Source organism: Seriola dumerili, unplaced genomic scaffold (genome assembly GCF_002260705.1).
Source record: "Seriola dumerili isolate Sdu_G_001 unplaced genomic scaffold, Sdu_1.0 BDQW01000068.1, whole genome shotgun sequence".
Lineage (NCBI taxonomy): Eukaryota > Metazoa > Chordata > Actinopteri > Carangiformes > Carangidae > Seriola > Seriola dumerili.
This window is the reverse complement of record NW_019174323.1, coordinates 13,343,082-13,363,848: the sequence shown is the minus strand read 5'-3', so window position 1 is coordinate 13,363,848 and position 20,767 is coordinate 13,343,082. Positions and strand designations below refer to the sequence as shown.

Sequence of the window (20,767 nt, the reverse complement as noted above, 5' to 3'; positions counted from 1 at the left end):
TTGCAATAAAACTCTCTCTTATTGCAGCAGATACAGTGTCGCTGAGCTGAAATCTCCCATGGCTGCCAAAGGTGGAAAACTATACACCAAAAAAATAAATAAATATATATATATATATATATTATATATATATATATAACTAAATCAAGTGCAAACTAAATCACTTAACCAAACTAAGTCTCGCTGAGATTTCAAAACCACCACCAGACACTGGCATGCTATTTTTAGACATGACAGAAAGCCTGTCATCCTCAATCCTTGGTACATGAGCCAACAAATACATTTTCTGGGTGTATTTATTAGAGTTTAAATATTTATTTTTCATATTCTAATGTGTGTGAAACAACTGAAAATGTTAAGCTATTAAAATAAATATATGATTTAAACATCAAGCTGTAGAATTAATTATTAGAGAACACCCTGTTCTCATCATTCCCCAGCTTTACTAAATTTAAATGACTGGTTATAAATACATTTAATTAGCTCAAAGCCTGATTAAACAACATTAATAACGTTATATAGGCAGGACTGTCCAGTTCAGGCCGTGCTGCTCAGGAAACTGTGGCCTGTGGGTGCAGCTATCCAGATTACCAGAGGAACCGAGGGATAACACTGGCAGGAAAGTTTGATCTGATTAACGTTGGCAAGGCTTGCAAAACCTTGTTTGTATTTAGTGCATATTTCAGGAACGCAAAGGCTTTGGATAACGTGGCCTGGATCAGAGCGCCGCAGTCTCACTGAGGTTTCTCCGGGAGAAAAAAAAAATGCCCAAACCTGGACGCACAGTGAGGCAGAAGAGATGGAACGGAAAGTGGGTCAAGTATATATTATGCAGTTATTGAGCTCAGTGATGGCGATAGCATGCAACGCTGTTTGGCACATATTATGGGGTTTAAATAATTGAAATAAAACAGGCTGGTGACACAGAAATAAAGGCCTTATAATGCCGATTTTAGTCGCATCTATCGCGTGATTAAAAATAAATAGGCTAAATAACAAAATGGAAAACACACTATTCATTCAGGCTATGAATACACACACAGGCTCGGACATGGGGGTTTTTAACTTTAACACCGTTCAGTGAAATGAAGTTGTGGAGGCAGGAAAAGGCACCTACAGTGATTGGAGCCGTTCCAGTGCTGGTTCCTGATGGACGTGCTGTAGGGATGGGGCGCTCCGGGCACCAGTCCTTTCTCTGGGATCAAGCATCCTCTGCTCTGGTTGTAGTAATCCATCATTAAAAACGGGTTCGGGCTGGGATTCAGTCCCACAACGTCCACACTCTCATACATCATACGAAGCAGGACGATAGCAGGGGATTATTGTCAAAAAACGAACTACTTGTCGTGAACGCAGGAACACACGAGCCTTGTGGTTTTCAGCTCGCCACCAGCAGAGGTAGAAACTGAGGGGGCCAAACGGGGGGAAACTGCATTAAAATCGAGGGGAAAGTGATAAATCCAAACACAGCGGGGACATTTGAACATTTGGCATCTTCTGATAGCGCTGTATGGATCGTAGACCAAATCGAGGAGTGAGTCAGTGTGTGAAGGAGCCTAATCGGCTGCGCTCAATTTGAAAACATAATTCAAGAGAGCAGTCTGCATGGTGTCCAACGCAGGAACACGGCACACACACAAAAAAATAAATCGAAAACGACCCGGATAACTTCAGCAGAATATATCGGTCCTGTCGGCCTTGCTCAAACAGAGAGCAACATTTGAGGCTGTATCCACGCCACAAAGAGAACACAAGCCGGATAAAATCCCAGAAAAGAGAACACTAATCTCCAAAGTCCGTGTCGACAACACAGGGGGGGGGGGAATTATCGATGGGCAGAAGGTGCAAATATCAGAGAGGAAATCCCGTCTAGTTGCAGTTCGTCCTTCGGGTTACGGTCGGTTGTCCCGTTTGTGCCCGCCGTGGGTGGACTCCTGTCAGCACCGTAAATGAACCGGTCTCCCTCCGTGCGCTGCTACAACAACCGGCGGCTTCCCTCGGTCGGAGCCCGCTCTCTAACATCCAGGTTCGCACGAAACACGCAGCACCGCCTTGTTTGTATTTGGAGAGAGAAGGCTAAATCATTCCCACACCAAACCGTGCGGCTATCATGTTCTGCAGAAATGTGACAAGGCACAGCAGCTGAGGACTTTGGCTCCACCTCCACTAGGCTCTTTTTGCTTTTTTTTTTTTTTTTCCTTTCTGCCTTCCCTCGATCTCCTTTCATGCGTTGCTCCTCCTACGTTTAACCCCTTCAGGGACGTCACTATGGATCTCCCTCTCTCGAAACACGGGCCGTGCATGGGACTGTGGAGGGGGGAGCCCACCGCCCTCCCTCAAATTTAGGTGCGGGGGCTTTAAATAGAAACGAATTAGAGGACACGATTAAGTTATATAAGCTCAGTAATGAGTCTTTCATATCTTTACATGGAGTTCATGGACATAATGAGTGCTGCGCCAGACTCTATCTCTCACTCTTTTTCCTGGAAGTTCCCGTCTATGTTCTCACTCTTTATTTGGGCTCCTCCTTCCAACTAATTTGACCCTCTCCCCCATGCTCTCATCAGTCCCTACCCCTCGATTTTTTCTCCCCCAGCCTCTGTCTCCCTAATTTGCCTAATGCTATGCGGCTGAACTTTTCCTGAACCCAGGGAAGTAGGCAGCCTCACCTCCTGGTGACCCACTGGCTGACTCGGATTCGCCTCTCTGGCTCGCTCTCATCCCACATTATTCAAGGTTTCCCACCTTGTACACTCAGTGTAACACCATTACACTTCCTCGAGTGCTGCCCAGAGAGGCGCCTCAGTTCACCCGGCATTCAAAAAAGTAACAAAAGCAAAGTCACCCAGTCATGGTAACTGACACTTAACTTTTCTCACAGTGTAGCTGCAGCTGGAATAAAGTCCAGGAAGTTGTTCTGCTTCAAGAGTTGCATCACCTCCTTAATCAAAGGTTACTCCACCTTTACTCTGCAGCATTCCATGCAGCATTGTTGCAACTTGTTAAGGGAACATGCAGCTGTGTCACACAGGAGCCCCGGGTCCGTGCCAAAGCTGTCGTAGCACAGCTTTAAAGGTTTGACTATTTTTCTTTTCCAGCTGATGCGAACGTCAATGCCACAGTCCCTAAAACACGTCCAAACTTTTCACAAACACAACATCGGTCTCATGTCGTAGTCATGTCGGAGAGCTTTTTTCGAAAGCAGTGGCCTATGATTGTGATGTGATCTGGAGTGGCTACAGCCGCAGCCTCGAGTAGCCTGCACATGCTTGGTGGTAGAGATGAAGGCCAAGCACCCATATCATACTGTATGATTATTTTCACCTTCACAATGGCAAGAGTGAAAATTTTGGTTCTTTAAATAGAAGACCACATAGGACAATATCGAGCATGTTTAATAATGACTGGGACGTCCCAGACAAGGTCAGGAGGAGGAGAGGCCAGGCTCTGAGCTGCAGATTCTGACAACTTGCCTATGACAGCAGAATTACCTGTCCCATCCAATTGTCTGGTGGACATGCATTCTTAAGCAGTTTCCTACTGTTGTGGTTTGTCAGTGTGGTATCTGGCCTTTTCAAATACATCTGCATCAATGTGGATATGGCCAAAAACCTGTGTGACTTGTGCTGTAATCTACACCACTGCCTGAACAATACCTCTCCTCCCCCACCTTCCCTATACCTGAGCCACAGGCCACAGCTGGGTCTGACTAACACAGTTTTTGAGAGGGATTATCTGCATGGAGCCTGGCGGGGGGGGGGGGGTTCGGCCTGCTCCGCCCCCACTGACTGTGACACTTATTTAATGCAGACCCCCGCGTGTTTACCCTGCCTGATAAGAGCCCAGTGTGCAGGCCTGGGCCGCAGCGACCCCTTGCCCGCGCTGATAGCACAGCCACACATTCCTTGACAGGATTAGCCCTGTGAGTAATGGCTGTCAGAAAATGCTAATTTTCCAGGCTCTGTTTTCTTCTCCAAGGGGACGGCATTCATCCTCGGGTAATACCCTGCGATTGCATAAAACAAGCTAGGAGATAACGGATTGTTGATCATTGCTTATTACAGGGGCGGGGGGGGGGATACGAGATTAGACCTGAAAACGTCCTTTTGCCACAGCTTTCTCACATTTATTTCTTAAACAAAGAAGTCGCTTTGTCTTGCTTAATAAAACTGAATATATCAAGGCACCTAAGATTAAATAAATGTGGTATTTTTTATTTTCACAGGAGGGAAGAGAAAGAGGAACAGAGGGCTCCTTGGGGTTGACAGTTTGGGAATTGGGTGTACTACATTACACCAATGGAAAAATGAGCACTGGTTTAGTGCCAGGTGGAGGCCAGTCTGTACGTGCACACACATAATATGAATATGAAGTGCTAAGACACACACTTGACAACTGGTGCCATGAATATGGGGGAAGTGAGAGTGATCAGTGGTCTCTATTGTGTCTTCATGACTGTGTAAAGACTAAGTAGACTGAGAGTCACGAGAGGTTCAGCCCACGTTAACACAGCAGTCCAGGTGGCTGTTCCTGTTCCAGTATCAATAAGCACTGCAGTCCTGAGGACATGGAAAAGTACTCTGGCGCAAAGCAAAGCTAGAAAGAATGAGATTGTGTGCTTGATCCCTTAACTTGTCACCGAGAGGCAAGTCTCAGTTTCGTGGCATGAGCTTCAAAGTGTTGCTGCATGAGGTCCAGGCAAACCGACGGAGGGGTCTGATTAAAGCACCATTCAGACACAGAGGCCTCGCAGGAATAGATGGTTATGCAAGTGCAAATAATAGAGGGATACCACAAGCGGTAAACCTTGGTCGGTCCTTGATTTGGAGGAAAGCTAGAACTTAAGAGTCCAGCTGAGAGTTGGGGGAGGGAGAGCGGGAGAGTGAGGGAGAGAGGGGAGAAGGATTTTAGGAGGGAATTCAAAGAGTTTTATGGGCAAGGGCAGCGAGGAGATTGCTGGCTGGACCTTGAGGGTGTCAAACTATTTTTACTGCCCCACTCTCCTTCTTTCTTAGCCCAATCAGGGGTGTTAGGAAGCAGTAAAAGGTGCTTCCCCTGCCATTCCTCCCCCCCAAGGAGATGAGCCGACAGGTTAGAACAAACAATAGGTCGTTATGTCATTGGGATTATTGTACGCGATAAAAAAGAGGAGGAAGAGTGCCTTCTCTGTAAACGCACAAGCTGGAGTCAACAGTGTCGGAGCAGATCTTGGTTTAGCTAATGAGAGAGAATTCTTGTTGAATGCTAAGCAGATTCTGGAGAGGATCCACCAACATCTGCAATCAGCTGTCCCTTGACTCTTGTGTTCCTGCACTCTGGAGATCTTTTTTTTTCCCCCTCCTTCATGGCTATGAACATTTCCTGCACAGTGTGTTGATTATTGGAGTGGACGGTCAAATCAAAACAGACTGAAATCAAACTGTCCAAAAGTCGTGGAAAAGTCGACTGGGCTCTGGTTGGCCCGGAGACACTAAACAGGCTAAAAGGCAAAGGAAAAAACAGATCAGACCTGCCGTATCGCTCAGACAACACTTGGCACGGATAATAGCCATCTCCTGACAAGATAAGGCCAGACATGTTCGAGTTAGAATGGCCCGGGCCTAATTTTAGAGTTCCTGTCTGCCTTAGCGACTACTACACAAACACAGGCGCTCAAGCTACACCTCCCCCCAAGCTCTCCTGCACATGTGCCAGCAGATGGCTAATGCCCAGACGATAAAGAAGCTGGAAACCTCGGCAAAGCTTTCTATCTTTCTTAAATCTTCCCAGCGACCTAATAAAGCAGCACAGCAGGGAAAGACAGAGAAGATAAATTCAGAGGGGAAGTACTTTAAGGAGTTGAAATGTGCCCTAATTTGAGAGGCAGCAAGGGACGATAAGATAGTGATTGCATCTGTCCAGGTCTCTGTCACGCTGTGGGGCAAAACATGCTGTCTGCATGTTAGCAGCATTATCCCATGACTGTGATGATCAGCACCATAATCCGCCCCCCACCCCCACTCCTACCGGCGTCACGGTCCCAGCAGCCAACTTCCTCATGTCACTCTCTAACCACGATCACATCCCCCCCGAGTGTGTTTCTGTTGTGCGAGCCTAGGTGCGTGTTTGCTTTCAAGTCCACCTGAAGCTCTGCCGACCTGTCTGTTGCCACTCCGTTCCCAGTTCTGCCATTATAGTTTCTGTGTGTGTGTGTGTGTGTGTGTGTGTGTGTGTGTGTGTGTGTGTGTGTGTGTATGTGCGTGTTTGTTTGCACAGCTGGGTTTGTGCAGCCTGTACAGGCAGCACCAGCCAAACCCAACAGCTGTGCTCCCCGACAGCGAGCCAATGTGTAATGAGGGCCCGACCCTTCGATGTGAGAACAAGCTGCAGTTATCGATGAACACTGCACCACTTCCAGCTTCTTTCTGTCAATCTACTGGATACACACACACACACACACACACACACACACACACACACACACACACACACACAGACACACACACACACAGCCTGACCCAAAGTTAAACTGTTCTATAGATCTCTACATCGGTGCTGTGCTATCCTCAGTTTGTGTGTGCGTGTGTCTTTTCTAAAAATAATAAAAAAAGACCCTCTTAGTGGCTGCAGGGATCTTTGTGAAAGCTACCCCCCCTGTCATTATCCCTTTAATGTCCCTCCGACGGCAGATTCCAGCATTTATGGTACAGGCCTATATCTGCCCATAAAGCCTTTTATTGTTTAGCCCAGCTCTATGGTGGCCGTAACCTGGTTTTCCCATTTTTTATGGGGACCTTCACTATATCACAGGGGGGAGGACAAAGCTGCCTACCATCGGTGTTTACCAAAGTATGGCCCACTCATAAATCCATCATGGCCGGCGGCATTCTGGAAATACCTCAGCAGAGGGGGGGGGGGGCGTGGCTTATTGTATAGCTTGTAATCGTCCACACTCTACGGCCTTGAGTTAGAGAGCCCATCTCCGCAATGATCATTAGGTCTATGTTCCTTTGCATTGAGTCCATCACTCAGCAAATCAAGGGAAAATTGCTATGGATGTTACCCTGGAGGAAGGACATCCGTGTATCAGTCATCCCGGGCTGAGAATGGCCCCCATTAGCTGTCAGGAACAGGGAGATGTTTAGTACATACAGATGGACATGCCACTAATTCTATTAAGAAAGACAAGAGGGACAGAGAATGAACATAGAGTATAGTATGGTAGGGGCTGAGGAAAGAGATGATCACCTCCTGCAGGAGAGTACAGAGAGAGAGAGGGAGAGAGGGAAAAGCACGGAGCGGAGGAGGGGAGAGCAGGAAAAGGATGGTGGAGGCTGGCAGAACAAGGAGCTCGGTCCACAAATCTGCTCTGCCAAAACTCACATAGAAATTGGCATCACTGATGCAATTACTACAGTCTGTTTATCTATGTATGATACCATTCATTTCTCCATTTCCTGCATCCATGTTCTTGACCGCAGTCTTGCCCTCGTGGCTTTAAGTCAGAGTTCACAAAAACTACAGATGGAGGAACAAAAAAAAAAAAAAAAAATGGGGGAGGGGGAAAAAAAAAAAAAAAAAAAAAAAATGAGGGAGTGGGGAAAATCAAAAAAAAAAGCCGTCTTCTCATCAAAACAGACTTTCAAGCTTTGATTTTTGCCCGTGTTGCCTGATTCGAGCCGTTTCATCTCCCTCTGACAGAGATCTTAGGCACTACTGTCTCTGTGTCGAGGCACTGTTTAAAAAAGCGGCTCTGTATCTCTTGCATGAGCTCCCACCACCCCCACCCCCACCCTACCACCACAGTACTTTCCTCTCTCCCACCCTCCCTCTCGCTGCTTTCTCCGTCCAGTTTTTTTTTTAAGTGCTGCAGAGGGCCGATTTCCCGTTTTCCATTCAGAAGTGTGATGCTCGGGGTGGCCTGGAAGGGATATGAGAGGAGGTGTGGGGGGGGTGGGGGTGGTTGGTGGTTCGCTTTAAGTGGATTGCCCTCAGTCTTGTTGTGCCCAGCCCAAAGCATTATAACGCCTCCGCCAGTGACCTCCACTTGAGTGGTGCCCCTAACACCGGCGCCGGGCAGGGCACGCTGATTGTTGTGCTTAGTACAAAGACCGAATGTGTGCCACGGAGCAAGCAGAGGTTGGATAACTGCAGGCTGAATGTGCAGTCAACACTCATTGAAACGGCTGTGTATGTGTGTGTGTGTGCACGTGTGTGTGTGTGTGTGTGTGTGATACAGCTCTAATCTTGCCATTGCTCTTTCATAAAACTGACTGCTCTCTCCTGGGCACATGTGCTTGTTACATCCCGCTTTTTATCTTTCAAAATGCGCGTCTGTCTGTGTTTGTGCACGTTCCCGCCGAGCGATGTGAAATGTTCCAAAGTGCCGAGCAGGTTCAGATGTTAATGAAACATGTGAAATCCCCTGCTTAGCCTGCAAGTTGGGAGCTGGGGACAACAAAAGCCCTCGGGAGAGCAACAGACTGCCGCGGCTCAGAGCATGACAAATGCCCCTGCCATCGTCATCACTGTGGCCCCTGTTGCCCTGCCTTTTATACGGTGGTTGTTGGGTGGGGGGGGGATCTGCCTCATTCTAACCTGGGGAGAGGAGCAGGAGGAGGGTTAATGGAATGGATGACTCCGCCGCATTAAAAGAGAAGGGAGCAGAGCGAGGAGGGTGACGGAGGAGGCGTCATCAGCATTTCAAAAGAATGGGGCGCAGGGAATGTAGATGGAGCAGCTACTCCCTCCTCTGCGCAATCTCACACCCTCTCTGTAACTGTCCACCACACACCCCCACCCCAGCCCTAGTATGTGTGTGTGTGTGTGTGTGTGTGTGTGTGTGTGTATATATTTATGTGTATGAAAGAGAGGAGTTAATTGGATGAGAGGCAGCCCTTTTTACCCACAAGTCCCAGAGGTGCGTACGGGTCAGCTTCATCTGAACGCCGAGGACAACCCTGACAGTGAAAAATGCCCTATCAGAGCACAGATTTTCCCTGCGCTGTGGTTGTTTCTACAGTCAAACGGTTTACTCAGCTTAGCCACAGGCAGCAGGAAAGAGCTTCGTCCTTTGTCGGGCTTGGCCAACAAACGCAGAGAAGTGCTGTGAAAACTGATATCAATGTCAAACTTTTTGCCCTCAGGCCCTGGCTCGTCCTGCCCTTGATATTTAGGCAGTAATGCAAAAACAAACACAGTGGAAAATAGGGAAGTACTGAAAACATGACCGACACCACATGGCTTATCATTATGCCAAAATATACATCTGTGTCTCTGTTGCTTAACAATGCTTACGCATGTCATTGCAAATGCAATGACATGACTGATACTGACTAGAACATTTCTCATAAACAGTGAGGAGGTTAGGACATAGGTACCTTTAAACTCTTTCAGTTTTATAAGGAAAAAGTTTTTGTTTGACCTAGACTTGTCAGAGAACTCAAATAAAAAAATACTTTAAATTATCCACCTTTGCACTTCAGCACTCCATCCGTGACAAAACTTCCAAGAGTTAAAAAAAAAAAAAAAAAAACCCACATAAAAGCTTTGGACTGATATAAATAAAGCTCGGCAGTCGCTATGGCTACCCAAACCATCTGTGTTGTGAACCCGCGGAGAGAGGAGCGTCTCAATAGGAAGTAAATAGGATAATACAAAAAGTGAAAGGCTCAGAAGGGCAGATCATTAGCTGGCTGCATCTTACCATTCGCTGATAAGACAAAGAAGCCTGATAATATTTAACCAGTGTAGATCTATCATCAATCTGGACTCGCCACCCCCTCACATCATCAGTCCTCACCCCCAGCTCTGGCCTATTGTCATTCAAACCCTGGCTCCCTTTCACTCCTTATTCAATATTTTTGAGCCATTGTTCGACCTAACATGCCCCCCCCAAACTACATTACTTTTCCCAGTCAGTAATGAAAGGAAAGGGGCAAGAGCCAGAAAAAAAAAAAAAAAAACATAATATGTTATAATGTCAGGAGTAACAAAAACGTCAGCCGGCCATGGCAGAAGTCTGGGTTTTGTATGAATTCTCAAGCTCAAACTCACAGTGTCACACTTTCTTCCCCTCATACTTGTACACACACTCTTTCTTTCTCCTGCAGATTCCACACACTCCACACACCACCACGCGGGCGCACACACACACTTGAACGCGCGGCCAAACACTCACAACACCACGCGCCGCACACACACACACACACACACACACACACACACACACACACACACACACACACACACACACACACACACACAGTGACCCTGTGGGCTTTCTGGGGCTCTTTGAATGAAAAAGAGAAGTCATTTATCCGACTCATCTTTGCTGCACCTCGCAGCACCTTTTAAAAACACTCTTTATTCCTTGCTAATGCTACAGCTGCACCTTCCTGACAGCATGATGGAGAGATCCATCCTGCCTGCCTTTCTTTCCCTCCCATTTTTATTCTCTCTCTCTCTCTCTCTCTCTCTCTCTATGCTGTTTCTGGAGCCTCTCCTGTCTTTCCTTCCTTGTTGCCAACAATCCTTGCTGAAAAGTGAAGGCTAAGCTTCAGTGATGATGTAAGAAAGTGCAGTTCTGTGTGCATATGTGCATCTGTTTGTGTGTGGGCTTGTATGTGTGTCCGTGTGTGTGTGTTTTTGTGTGTGTGTGTGTGTGTGTCTTGGGGTGTTTTTTGGCATGGATCCTTGTGTATCAGCGTTTGCATGTTTAATCGGAAAAAAAGGTGCTACAGTAAAATGTGTAAAAAGGTGCAGGGGGAGTTCACAGATGCGCTTGCTCATGTGTGGAGGTGAGAACAGGAGTGCCAGGGGCTGCTGGGAAGCCTGGCATGTCAGAGCTTATCAGGAGTTAACAAAATCATCCTCCAGAACCCGTCATTATTCAGTTCGCCATCCTCTCCGGTCTTTCACCATTTCACTCTGATAACGTGAACAGCCAGTACTGCACATTTTCCTCAACCTGCAGAGATGCTGTCACGCTGTAGCATCAACACCCATCGATGTCCACATTTAGATTTTTCCATTTCCATTTCGTGCATGTGACCCCCCCCCTCCACATTTTACTGCCACTAAACGACAAAATGCCTTAATAATAATCTAAAAAGTCGCTTTACAAGGTTTTGCAAATGTGTCTTCAAACATTGTTGTGTTTGCAATGGATAAACAAGGGATGATGCATATTTCAGTTAGCACACAGCTAAGCGTCAGGCTGTCTAGACTGTGTTTGACCAGAAGTGTGTGTGCTCTTAGGCCTGTGTGTATATCTGAGGTAGTCTCCACGCAACCAAGCAGACACCCACAGTAAAACCTCTAACCTCGTTGGCCAACAGCCCATCGCTTTCTGTCTCCTCTCTCTCTCTCTGGACGTATCATTCATCACTCTCTTCCTCCCGCTTTCCCTCCGCACAATAATAGTGGTTCGCAACATTAGCTCCACAAATACAGCTGTTATTACAGATAAGGGTCACACTCAAAACTCTTCTTATTACATAGAGTAAGACAATTACACAAATGGAAGATAACACAATTATACACAGAGTAAGCCTATAGAGGAGGAGACGACTTCAGCATTAGCGCCAAAAAATTAAATAAAATTAATGTTTCAAGGTCATAAGAAGGGCAACAGATAGTCTTGTAACAGTTTAACGCTGCGATCTTTGCCTGACATGTTCATGCGTGTCTATAAGTAATGGATGTGTGGTCCCAAAACTGACTGCTGCTGCAGCAGCCATCTGGCTATCTGAAGGGCAGATGTGATTCTCAGGGGATGCCAGAGGTTGCTGTTCCAACATTACAGCCATTAAAAGTATTTTAACAGTTGGATGAGTAGAAGAAGTTACAAGAGTTTAATAGATCTGACAAAAGAATCTGCTGCTGGAGACAGTCCCCCCCACCCACCCCCACCCACCCACCCCCCACTAGATTCCTGTATTACTGCTCGGCTTATCAGTAAAAGGGCATGGACACATCTGATCGGTATTGGTCAAAACATTTTGAAATAGATTTTGCAACAAGTCCTTGTAACTGCAGCAACTTTGACACAACAGTAGTGACCGACCAGGGGCAATATACAGTAAGTGATGTTAGAAAACACATGAGAATGAACAGTGATGACTAAAGGTTTCTACACTTCCCTCATTTTACTGTAACTTCTCTATGTTGCAAAATGGCAAACATGCGTTTGTCGTATATTTGCACGCAACTGCTCTGAATGTGTACGTGTGTGGTAAGAGTTGCCAACCGGGTAGTGAACCTGAGGTGTGATGTGTAACGCAACAGCGCCTGTGTCCTGTCTAACCACGTCCTCTCCTTTTTACACAGATGCAGGTGCCTTCTCTACAGAGTGGCTAGCGGAGACTAAATACATTCCCGCCTTGAACAGGGTGTGTAAAAGGGGCTAGTAAGTCCGCTGTGTCTCCTCTCTTTGAATTTCCAGCCAAAGTACGTCCGCTGCTCTGTCGCTCTAAGAGGCAACAAACTGTCCGATCAGTGAAGATTGAAGATCCAAACCCTCTGCACAGCTTTTCATTCCACACCCTTAAGTGCACTTAGCTCTCAAATTCACAGTAATACAAACAAATAACTGAGACTTACCACGGCTAGGGGCTTTCAGATCCTCCATGGATCTAATACAGTGCGTTTTAAACTGTACTGTTGTAGGGGTATGAACATTAGGGAAACTTCCTGTATGGTATAATTATGATGTTTTGACCACGGCAAAAATAACACCACGGTACAGGCAATACTGCAGTAGGACATGCTACAAGACAGTCATCTGTGATGCATGACAATATACAGTCAATGAAAATGATAGAAATAGAGTAGAAAATGTCTGCACTGAATTATGAGAATACAGTGCAGTTTGTTGTTAATATATTGATGATGGTCAATTACTGTCCTATTGTCCTGCCCTTAAAAAAAAGAAATGTAGATATAAAAGAGTAAGGTGTGTGTAAGAGTCTTTTCTAATGGAGGGGATCACAACTATGACACGAGTGAAGAGACTGTGGGTGAATAATTCATGAATTACAGAAAGCGACAGTTAACAGGAGCGTGCCATAGGAGACTGACATTCATCCGTCCATCCATCCATCTTCTGAACCACCCTCATCTACTCCATCTCTCTCCCTCTCTCTCTCTCTCTCTCTCTGCTGTGAGGAGTTCAGATAAAGGATAATGGATCTGCTGACATTCAGCTGTCCCCAAAAAAAATTCATATGAAATAACCCTGTTAGTACAGGGCAGCCATGCGCACGCACACACAGCAAAGCACACATGAGCATTTGACAGAAACATAAGCTCACGCTCAAATACATGGCACAAATCTCACTGTGATTGAATCTCAAGCACCAAAAAATGTATACAGGTACACATGAACATACACAAATGTACACACATGTATACAGTACGTATGGTATAGCCTATATCTGTGCAGTGGATTCACATATGTTATAATGTGTGCATGTGTGAATACTTGGTAGCCATTCCATATGATCAGGCGATAAAGCAGGGTGGACAGCCAGCTTGTACACAAAACGCTCCCTCCCTGTCTCCCTCTGTTTCTCTCTCATGCACACACACACACACACGCACATGTAAACAGATAAACACACATAAACACACATACACACACAATGCCCTGCAGACCTGGTGCTGAGGGAGTCGCCAGACTACACCTCAGGGTTCAATGGTCAAACCCAGGCAGTTAGCCAGAGTGCTCCGGGGCTGAACTCGGAGTGATAATCATAATTTGTGTCAGACAGGTTTCTGCGGAATAACAATGGCCAATAATGCAGTGACATCAATGATGTCCATGCGCATGTCACACCCACAGTTTAGACCCTGCAGATGCTACCTAATAACAGCTGAATGAGCAGTGTGCAGCTACTGTGTGGACTGGAACACACACACACACACAAACACACACACACACACACACACACAGAGACAGAGAGTCAGAGGCAGATGCATACGGGTTGTAAACAGACATAAAGTCAGTTCCATATATCTAGATAAACACAGGCTAATTAAACAGGTTGAGTCAATAGATACGTGCAAACAATCACTGACTTGAAATAGAAGATACCGCAGCTACTGTGGAGCTACACACATGTTCACAAGTGATGGAAAAACATGCTTTTCTAAAAAGGTGTGAAAGAATATTTCACTTTACGTTTCTTTTTTTTTCTTTTTTCTTTTTTTTAAATCATACAGTACCTATATGTTTCCACAAAGTTTTGAGTAAGAACAGTTTTTAAAACTCTCCTTGGTGGTGTGTTCAAAGAAGCTCTGCCCCACAAGATTAAAATCATGGCAGCCATCAAGCGACATACTTTGTTACAGTCCAGCACTGACATACACATACGTAGAGCAAATCCCACCATCAGCAACATGCAGGTGCAAGATCATTCCAGCAAGGAGACAACAATGGACACCATCCCCTCTCTCTCTCTGTCTCTCGCTCTTTGTGTGTATGTGTGAGTGTGTGCGTGTGCGCGCGTGTGTGTGTGTGTGTGTGTGCGTGCGTGCGCGCGTGTGTGTGTGTGTGTGCCAACAATCCAGTCGTCTGGCAAAACAGCTGAGTGAGACACATCATCCAGGGTATTTCTGTTGTCCCAAAGCTGAGCCACACAATATGGCTGACACACACACACACACACAGACAGACACACACACACACACACATGGCAACAATGGCATGTCAGCCTGTTTCACCCAGTGAAAAAATGTGTTTTTCATGTTTTTTGTATATTTTAAAGAGAGTTTAATTGTTAAAGTGCAACATTCTTTTTCTTGTTTTTCTATATATAGTTTTTGTTTTTGTTTTTTTGAGACCCTTGCATAAAACTTTGAAGTATTTTGTGATGTAGAGTCTTTAGTTTAATGTGTTTTCAATTGATTGAACTCAGTGTGAAATAGGTGACACAGTGACACTCAAATGACCTTAATGAGCCTGCTCTGAACTTTGTTCATATTTTGTATAGTCAACAGGAGACAAAAACGTTTGTGAGCGTTCTGAAACCACTGCAACCACAAACAGTTAGGGCAAAGCACAACGCAACTGAAGACAACAGGAACAAAAGGATCATTTTAGAATAAATATCATAAATGCAAATCACAGCAATTTGGAAATATAATGCTTTCACTGCCTCCTGATCGATTGACATGACAGAGAATGTGCATATCTAGTTTTTTTATTCCACAGACATCACTAGATGCTACAGCAGTTCCCACAGCAAAGGTTTATACCAGCACATCTTTTAATGGCCTAATATCAGTCAGTTTAGGATGTTTGCAATGTTTTCAGACATAGAAGAAAAACATTTTATTGGAGACTTAAAAAAAAAAGACTGCTGTTGGCATGGTAACAAATGCAATTAGAGAACTGGCTGAGCTTTAAAAAAAATACAACTTGGCAGCAACATCCATTTTCAAGCAAGTAAGCATTTAATTCCAAGAATCGAAAAGCGAGGGGGTTTTGGGAATAATGGGGCATAATAACAGACCGTTTCCATGAACATCAAAGAAAGTTCTTGATGAACCAGTCGTTAAAAATATTAATCTTACTGTGAATTACGACTGATCTGTAATTTGTAATACAGACCAAGCGGCATGTCTTCCTCAGAGAATGTTGTTTGTCAAAATATTTGCTGCATATTAAAACGCTATAACTATGTGCTCCAGGCCTCATCCCCCCAGATCATGTCTCATTGCCCAGTCTGTCGAGATGTTAGTTTGAGCTCTGAGTCGGCTAATTTGCAAAGATTCCTTCACCCTGGACGTAGAGTACACACAAATGTACCGACTTGTATGTTCACTGCTTTAGACGTCAGAAGAACTCTGATCTTTTTCCACTCCACTTCTGCCTACCGCAACATCCTCACATCCTCTCGCTATCTGTCTTGGACAATTCTGCCTGTCTCTTACACATAATTTCCTCCTTCTTCTCTCTTCCCTTTCTGTGCATATCTTATACTAGATCGATTTTTTTTTTTTTTTTCCTCCTCCAATTGATCTCTTCCACCCTCGTAGCATCGTCCCTCAGTTCCTCCTCAGCTCCCTGAGGAAATGTACAACTCTATATAATCAACTTAACCACTTTGCCGTCTGCCACTCTGCTGAGCTGCCATGAGGTTTACTGGTCACACGGCTGTAGTCCCTCAGCTTATTGTGCACGGTGCAGCAGTCAGACGCCCAGGCAGGCAGCGAGAGAGGAGCCAGGAACATTTTGGTGGTTACACTGACTGAGTTGCTAACAAAAGAATCTCTAAGACTGTGTGTGTGTGTGTGTATGTGTGTGTCTGTGCATACGAAATAGTGTCTTTCAGCGGATGCATATATCTTAGCTTAGCATACAATATATTCATATTTTTCTATTCAGTAATTCCACAAAGTAACAACAGCAACAAAGTCATTTTTATGCTGACTGTGGAATAACTAATACTTTGCTATACAGGACTTTGGAGAGATTTTCTTTTTAATTTTGTATATAAAAAAAAAATCTTTTCCCAGCTTCTCAAATGTAGAAATCTTCCACTTTACTCTGATTTATATTATTTTATTTTTAAAGTATTTGTGTTTTTGACCGTTTACACAAACAATCTGAGGACATCATCTGACAGTTTGTGCCAGGCATGTTCCCAATTTTCCGATGTTTTGTGGTATACACAAATAACTGAAAAAATAACAATTGGAAATGAAAATATTTTCAGCTGCAACTCTAAAACTACCCCAGTAGAGACAAACCATATCGCTTCTCATTGTAGAAATATATATTTTCACGATATAATTATCAACTTAATGAGCAGCTAATAGCATTAGCGGTCCCACTGGTAACTTCAGACCATGCTCTGCAAAATAAGAGAATGACTATGCTATTACAAACGTGACAATCTGTGAGTGTGTGTGTGTGTGTGAGTGCGTGCGTGATTGAATGAGAGGGCAGGACAAATACAGCAGGTCTATTCTCTGCTCTCCTCTTAGGGTGGGAGGAAACCCTGGTTATAATCAGGTTTCCTCTAACTGTAAATGTTGCCAAGCTACAAAATAATGCCTGCACTACAATGCACGCCCTATTTCCTACTCAACGTCACCGGTCACATCCCCACTTTTTGTTTGCTTGGTGGAGGTGCAAATGTGACATGGTGGGTCTGAATTTACAGCACAGTGTCATGTTTGTATCGACAATCCAAAATGCAGAAGACGCCCTCTTTAGAGGGAAAAGGTGCACCGGCAAGCAGATGAGACAAATCCCTTAAGACGGAAGGGAGGGATGCTGAGGGAAGGATGGGAGGAGGTGATAAAGAGCAGGGAAGGAAGGCGGGTGCCATAGTCATGGGTGATTGTGCCAGCGAAGCACATGCACAGGGCTCTGGCTGTAATATAAAAGTGCTGAATGATGGTTCTCCACTAACTTTTTCCACCTCTTTTCTTCTCCTTTCTCTCAAATTTGCAGAGACCGAATCTTTGTCTGCAACCGCTTATTTCCCCTAGATTTCTCCTTCACTCTCTTCCCTTTCACCGCCGCTTCTCTGCATACCTTCTTATTCTTTTCCCTCTTTCTGTCCCACTCTGTTCCCCTCTGAAGTTATAGTAAATCCCCCCCCCCCCTTCTCTCTGTCTCTCTCTTGGGGGAAGCTCAGTGCCAGTGTGGAGTTTTATTTGTGTAATTTACATCCTCTCTGACAGCCTTCTGTGCCCCCCCACAACCCTTGGCTTTTACTGCAGCCAGACCCTCGTAAAAGCAGCCGCTCTTTGTGATGAGAGAGAGAGAGCTGGGGAGGAGGGCTGTCTGAGCTGCAATCCGGAGAAAGCTGATTGTAAAAACAACACACAGTCACTTGGTGTCAGTTAGCTTCCTGGATGGCTATTTGTGTGTGTGTGTGTGTGTGTGTGTGTGTGTGTGTGTGTGTGCGTGTGCGTGTGCGTGCAGAGGGGGGCCTCACGTCTCTGCAGCTGCATGTTTGTGTGTGCCCGTCTGTGCACTCTATAAGGACAAGCCAGTTGCAGCGTGGGTTTCTTGCCCAAACAAGCTTTAGTATATCTAGGGATCAGGCATTAATCCGCCGGTCATCATGTGCTCGCTCTGTGCTTAGCTAGCTAGCTATATGGGTCAAAGGTCGAATGATAATCCCATTAACAGGTAGTATGGACTTCCAATTCACCTGAGAAGATGCAAATCTGTTTGGGATCAGGTAAACGTTAGCAACGGCAGAGAAGCATTATAGATGCCGGGAATTACCACTTACATAGTGCTAATGTAGAACCAATACTAAAGAGCAGTAAAGTCTATTGGCCAAACTGAAAACACACTTAAAATTAGATAACTTGTATCTATGGAGAAAAAAAAAAAAAACTTCAAAGGGAGTGAAATTCTGAAAGAGAACACTAACTAGAGAAAAAGAGAGAAGTAGAAGAACAAAAGAGCGAAACATGAAAGAGTGAGGCAAAATAGGTAATGAGGGGAAGAGATCAGTGAGATGCTGCATCTCAATGAGAGAAAACACACAGATGAAGGAGAACGATCTGAAGCACAGAGACATGAAAAAAGGGCAGAAACCAAGCGCCACTGTGAATAAAAAAGTGAAGGTGCTTAGTTGCGCTTTTTGAGAAAACAAGGTCACAAATGAATAAATGACTGATACAGAGCAGTGACCTAATCTCCCTCCTGCATTTAGACATTTCTCAGTCTCACTTGTATTGTATTAATAAGTGAGGGGCTAATCTGTTTGGGTGCACAGTGTGAGTTTGGTGAGCAGGGCGTCATGGCGACTGACACCGGTGCGCGCGCACACACACACACACACACACACACACACACACACACACACAAACAGAACTGTGAGAACAGTCTGATCTGGAGCTATGGGAAACAATGACCCCCAGTGGCTGCATCGATGTTTCAGAGTGGAATGGTGCAGGGACACAAGTTTGTGTGTGTGTGTGTGTGTGTGTGTGTGTGTGTGTGTGTGTGGACTGAGGAGGAACTCATTAGGAGTGTTTGGCCAGTCAGCCTCTCACAGCTCAAAGCGGCTAAGAATGGTAAACAAGCTCACTTGAGCACCCAGTCAACAATATCACACACATGCGTGCACACACACACACACAAACACACACACACACACACACACACTCACTACAACGTGCCTCTGTCTGTGAGAGGCAGCCTTTCAAAAGGGAACGTGCCTTATTAAAACTGTACACACACTCACAGATACACAATCGTAATTCCTTCCTCTATTTAACTCTGCAGTTCCCTTGATTCCACACTATTTGAATCATTGGAGACATGGCAGGAAAACATACAGCAGAGATGGGGGGGGGTAAAAAGAGAGGGGGAGGGGCTGACAAAGACATAATTAGCAAACATGAACTTGCATCATGTGTCACCCATGAATGCCATCTGCTTCAATTTAAAACATTACAGGGGAACAGAGGAGCGACACAGAGAGGCAGCGGGGGAGGAAGAGAAGAAGAAGGGAGTGACAATAACAGACTTCGGGTTTTCCCTGAGTTCTGGTGGGAAGCTGAGCTCCACCAGTATATTGGCCTTCATCAATTTTGGCTTGTCACTATGGTATTAGATGTTCGCCGAGGTAGAAAGAAAAAATTTTAAGATAGATTTTAAGTAATTTAGAAAGTTTTCAACCATAAAATGTTCTGCTCAGAATATATCTGAGGTCTTTTTCATTAAACACAAAAGATATATTATTGTCCAATGTATAACCTCCCTTAACACTATTGGTATCAAACATCCTCTCGTTATTTGCAGTGAATGGTTTTCACTCTTGATCAAAATGCCCAAACACCAATAACCTGCTTACAACAGGGAAACCACATGGCCCTGCATATGGTCTTACAGCCATGAAATCTTAATCAAGGTTAATATGAAGAATAACTCTCCTCTCTGCCGTGGCTTTCACCCGCACCAGCAGAAACATCACAGTGGAGCCATGGCTCTTCTCAATGAAGGAGACCTGATGTGTTATTTAATCAACTTGTGCCCTGCCGGCATTAATTATTCACCAGGTTGGTGAATAGGGACGCCCCGCGGGTATGAGAGAGGAGGGATGGGGGGGGGGGGGGGGGGGGGTCCTCTGATTAAGGGCTTTGGGGAGAAAAAAAACAAAAAGGAAAAAAAGGAGAATAAGGAGGGAAGAAAGAGGAGATATAAAGGGGGATTAGGCAACCTCCTGCCTAGTTCTTGTTGGCTTTTTTAGCGTGCGCTGTTGTGTGTGGTGCACGTGTGGTGGTGTGTGTTGTGCGTGCACGTGTGTGTGTGTTGTGGTGCCCTGGGTTGGAAACTTGGAGGAAACTGGTAACAGAGTAATGCAAGTAAACACTGTGTATACCAAATGTGTGTGCTGTGCATTACTGTGGCAGCACGAGTGTCAATTGTGTGTTTGTGTGCGTGTGTGTTTTGTTGGTGCTGTGTGTGGTGTGTTACAAGCCCAATCCAAATCATATACTGCATGATCTAATTCCTGATGGTGAGGCAGGGAGTCCGCCCACACACGTGATTGGTAGACGTAGACCATGCACACACAACAACTCACAGAGCACATGGCGTCCTCCTCTAGACTGGGGTGAACTGAGCGTCCAGCCCTGCGTGACAGTGTCCTCAGCCAGTGTGTAGAAAACTCTGAATGTGTGTATCCTAGAGTGTTTTATTTGTGGCCAACAACACAAGTGCCTGTGAGTGAGTGTGTTTCCCTAAGCAGCTTTGAGAGCGATTCTCACAGAGAGACAGAAGGGAACAGAGCGCCCTGCTGACCTCATG

General features: G+C 45.3%; 1 protein-coding gene across 2 annotated transcripts in view; it reads right to left on the bottom strand.

Moving 5' to 3' along the window:
- Positions 1-20,767, bottom strand: part of rara (retinoic acid receptor alpha) — a 77,902-nt gene that overhangs the window by 36,684 nt on the left and 20,451 nt on the right. Inside the window, exon 1 of one of the 2 annotated variants that reach the window (XM_022742606.1) lies at positions 1,118-1,895. The exons of the other annotated variant lie outside the window; for it this stretch is intronic. Within the exon in view, the coding sequence (XP_022598327.1) occupies positions 1,118-1,295 (178 nt within the window). The 5' untranslated portion in view covers positions 1,296-1,895. Of the gene's footprint in view, positions 1-1,117; positions 1,896-20,767 lie in introns of those variants that run through there. 2 annotated transcript variants of the gene reach the window in all.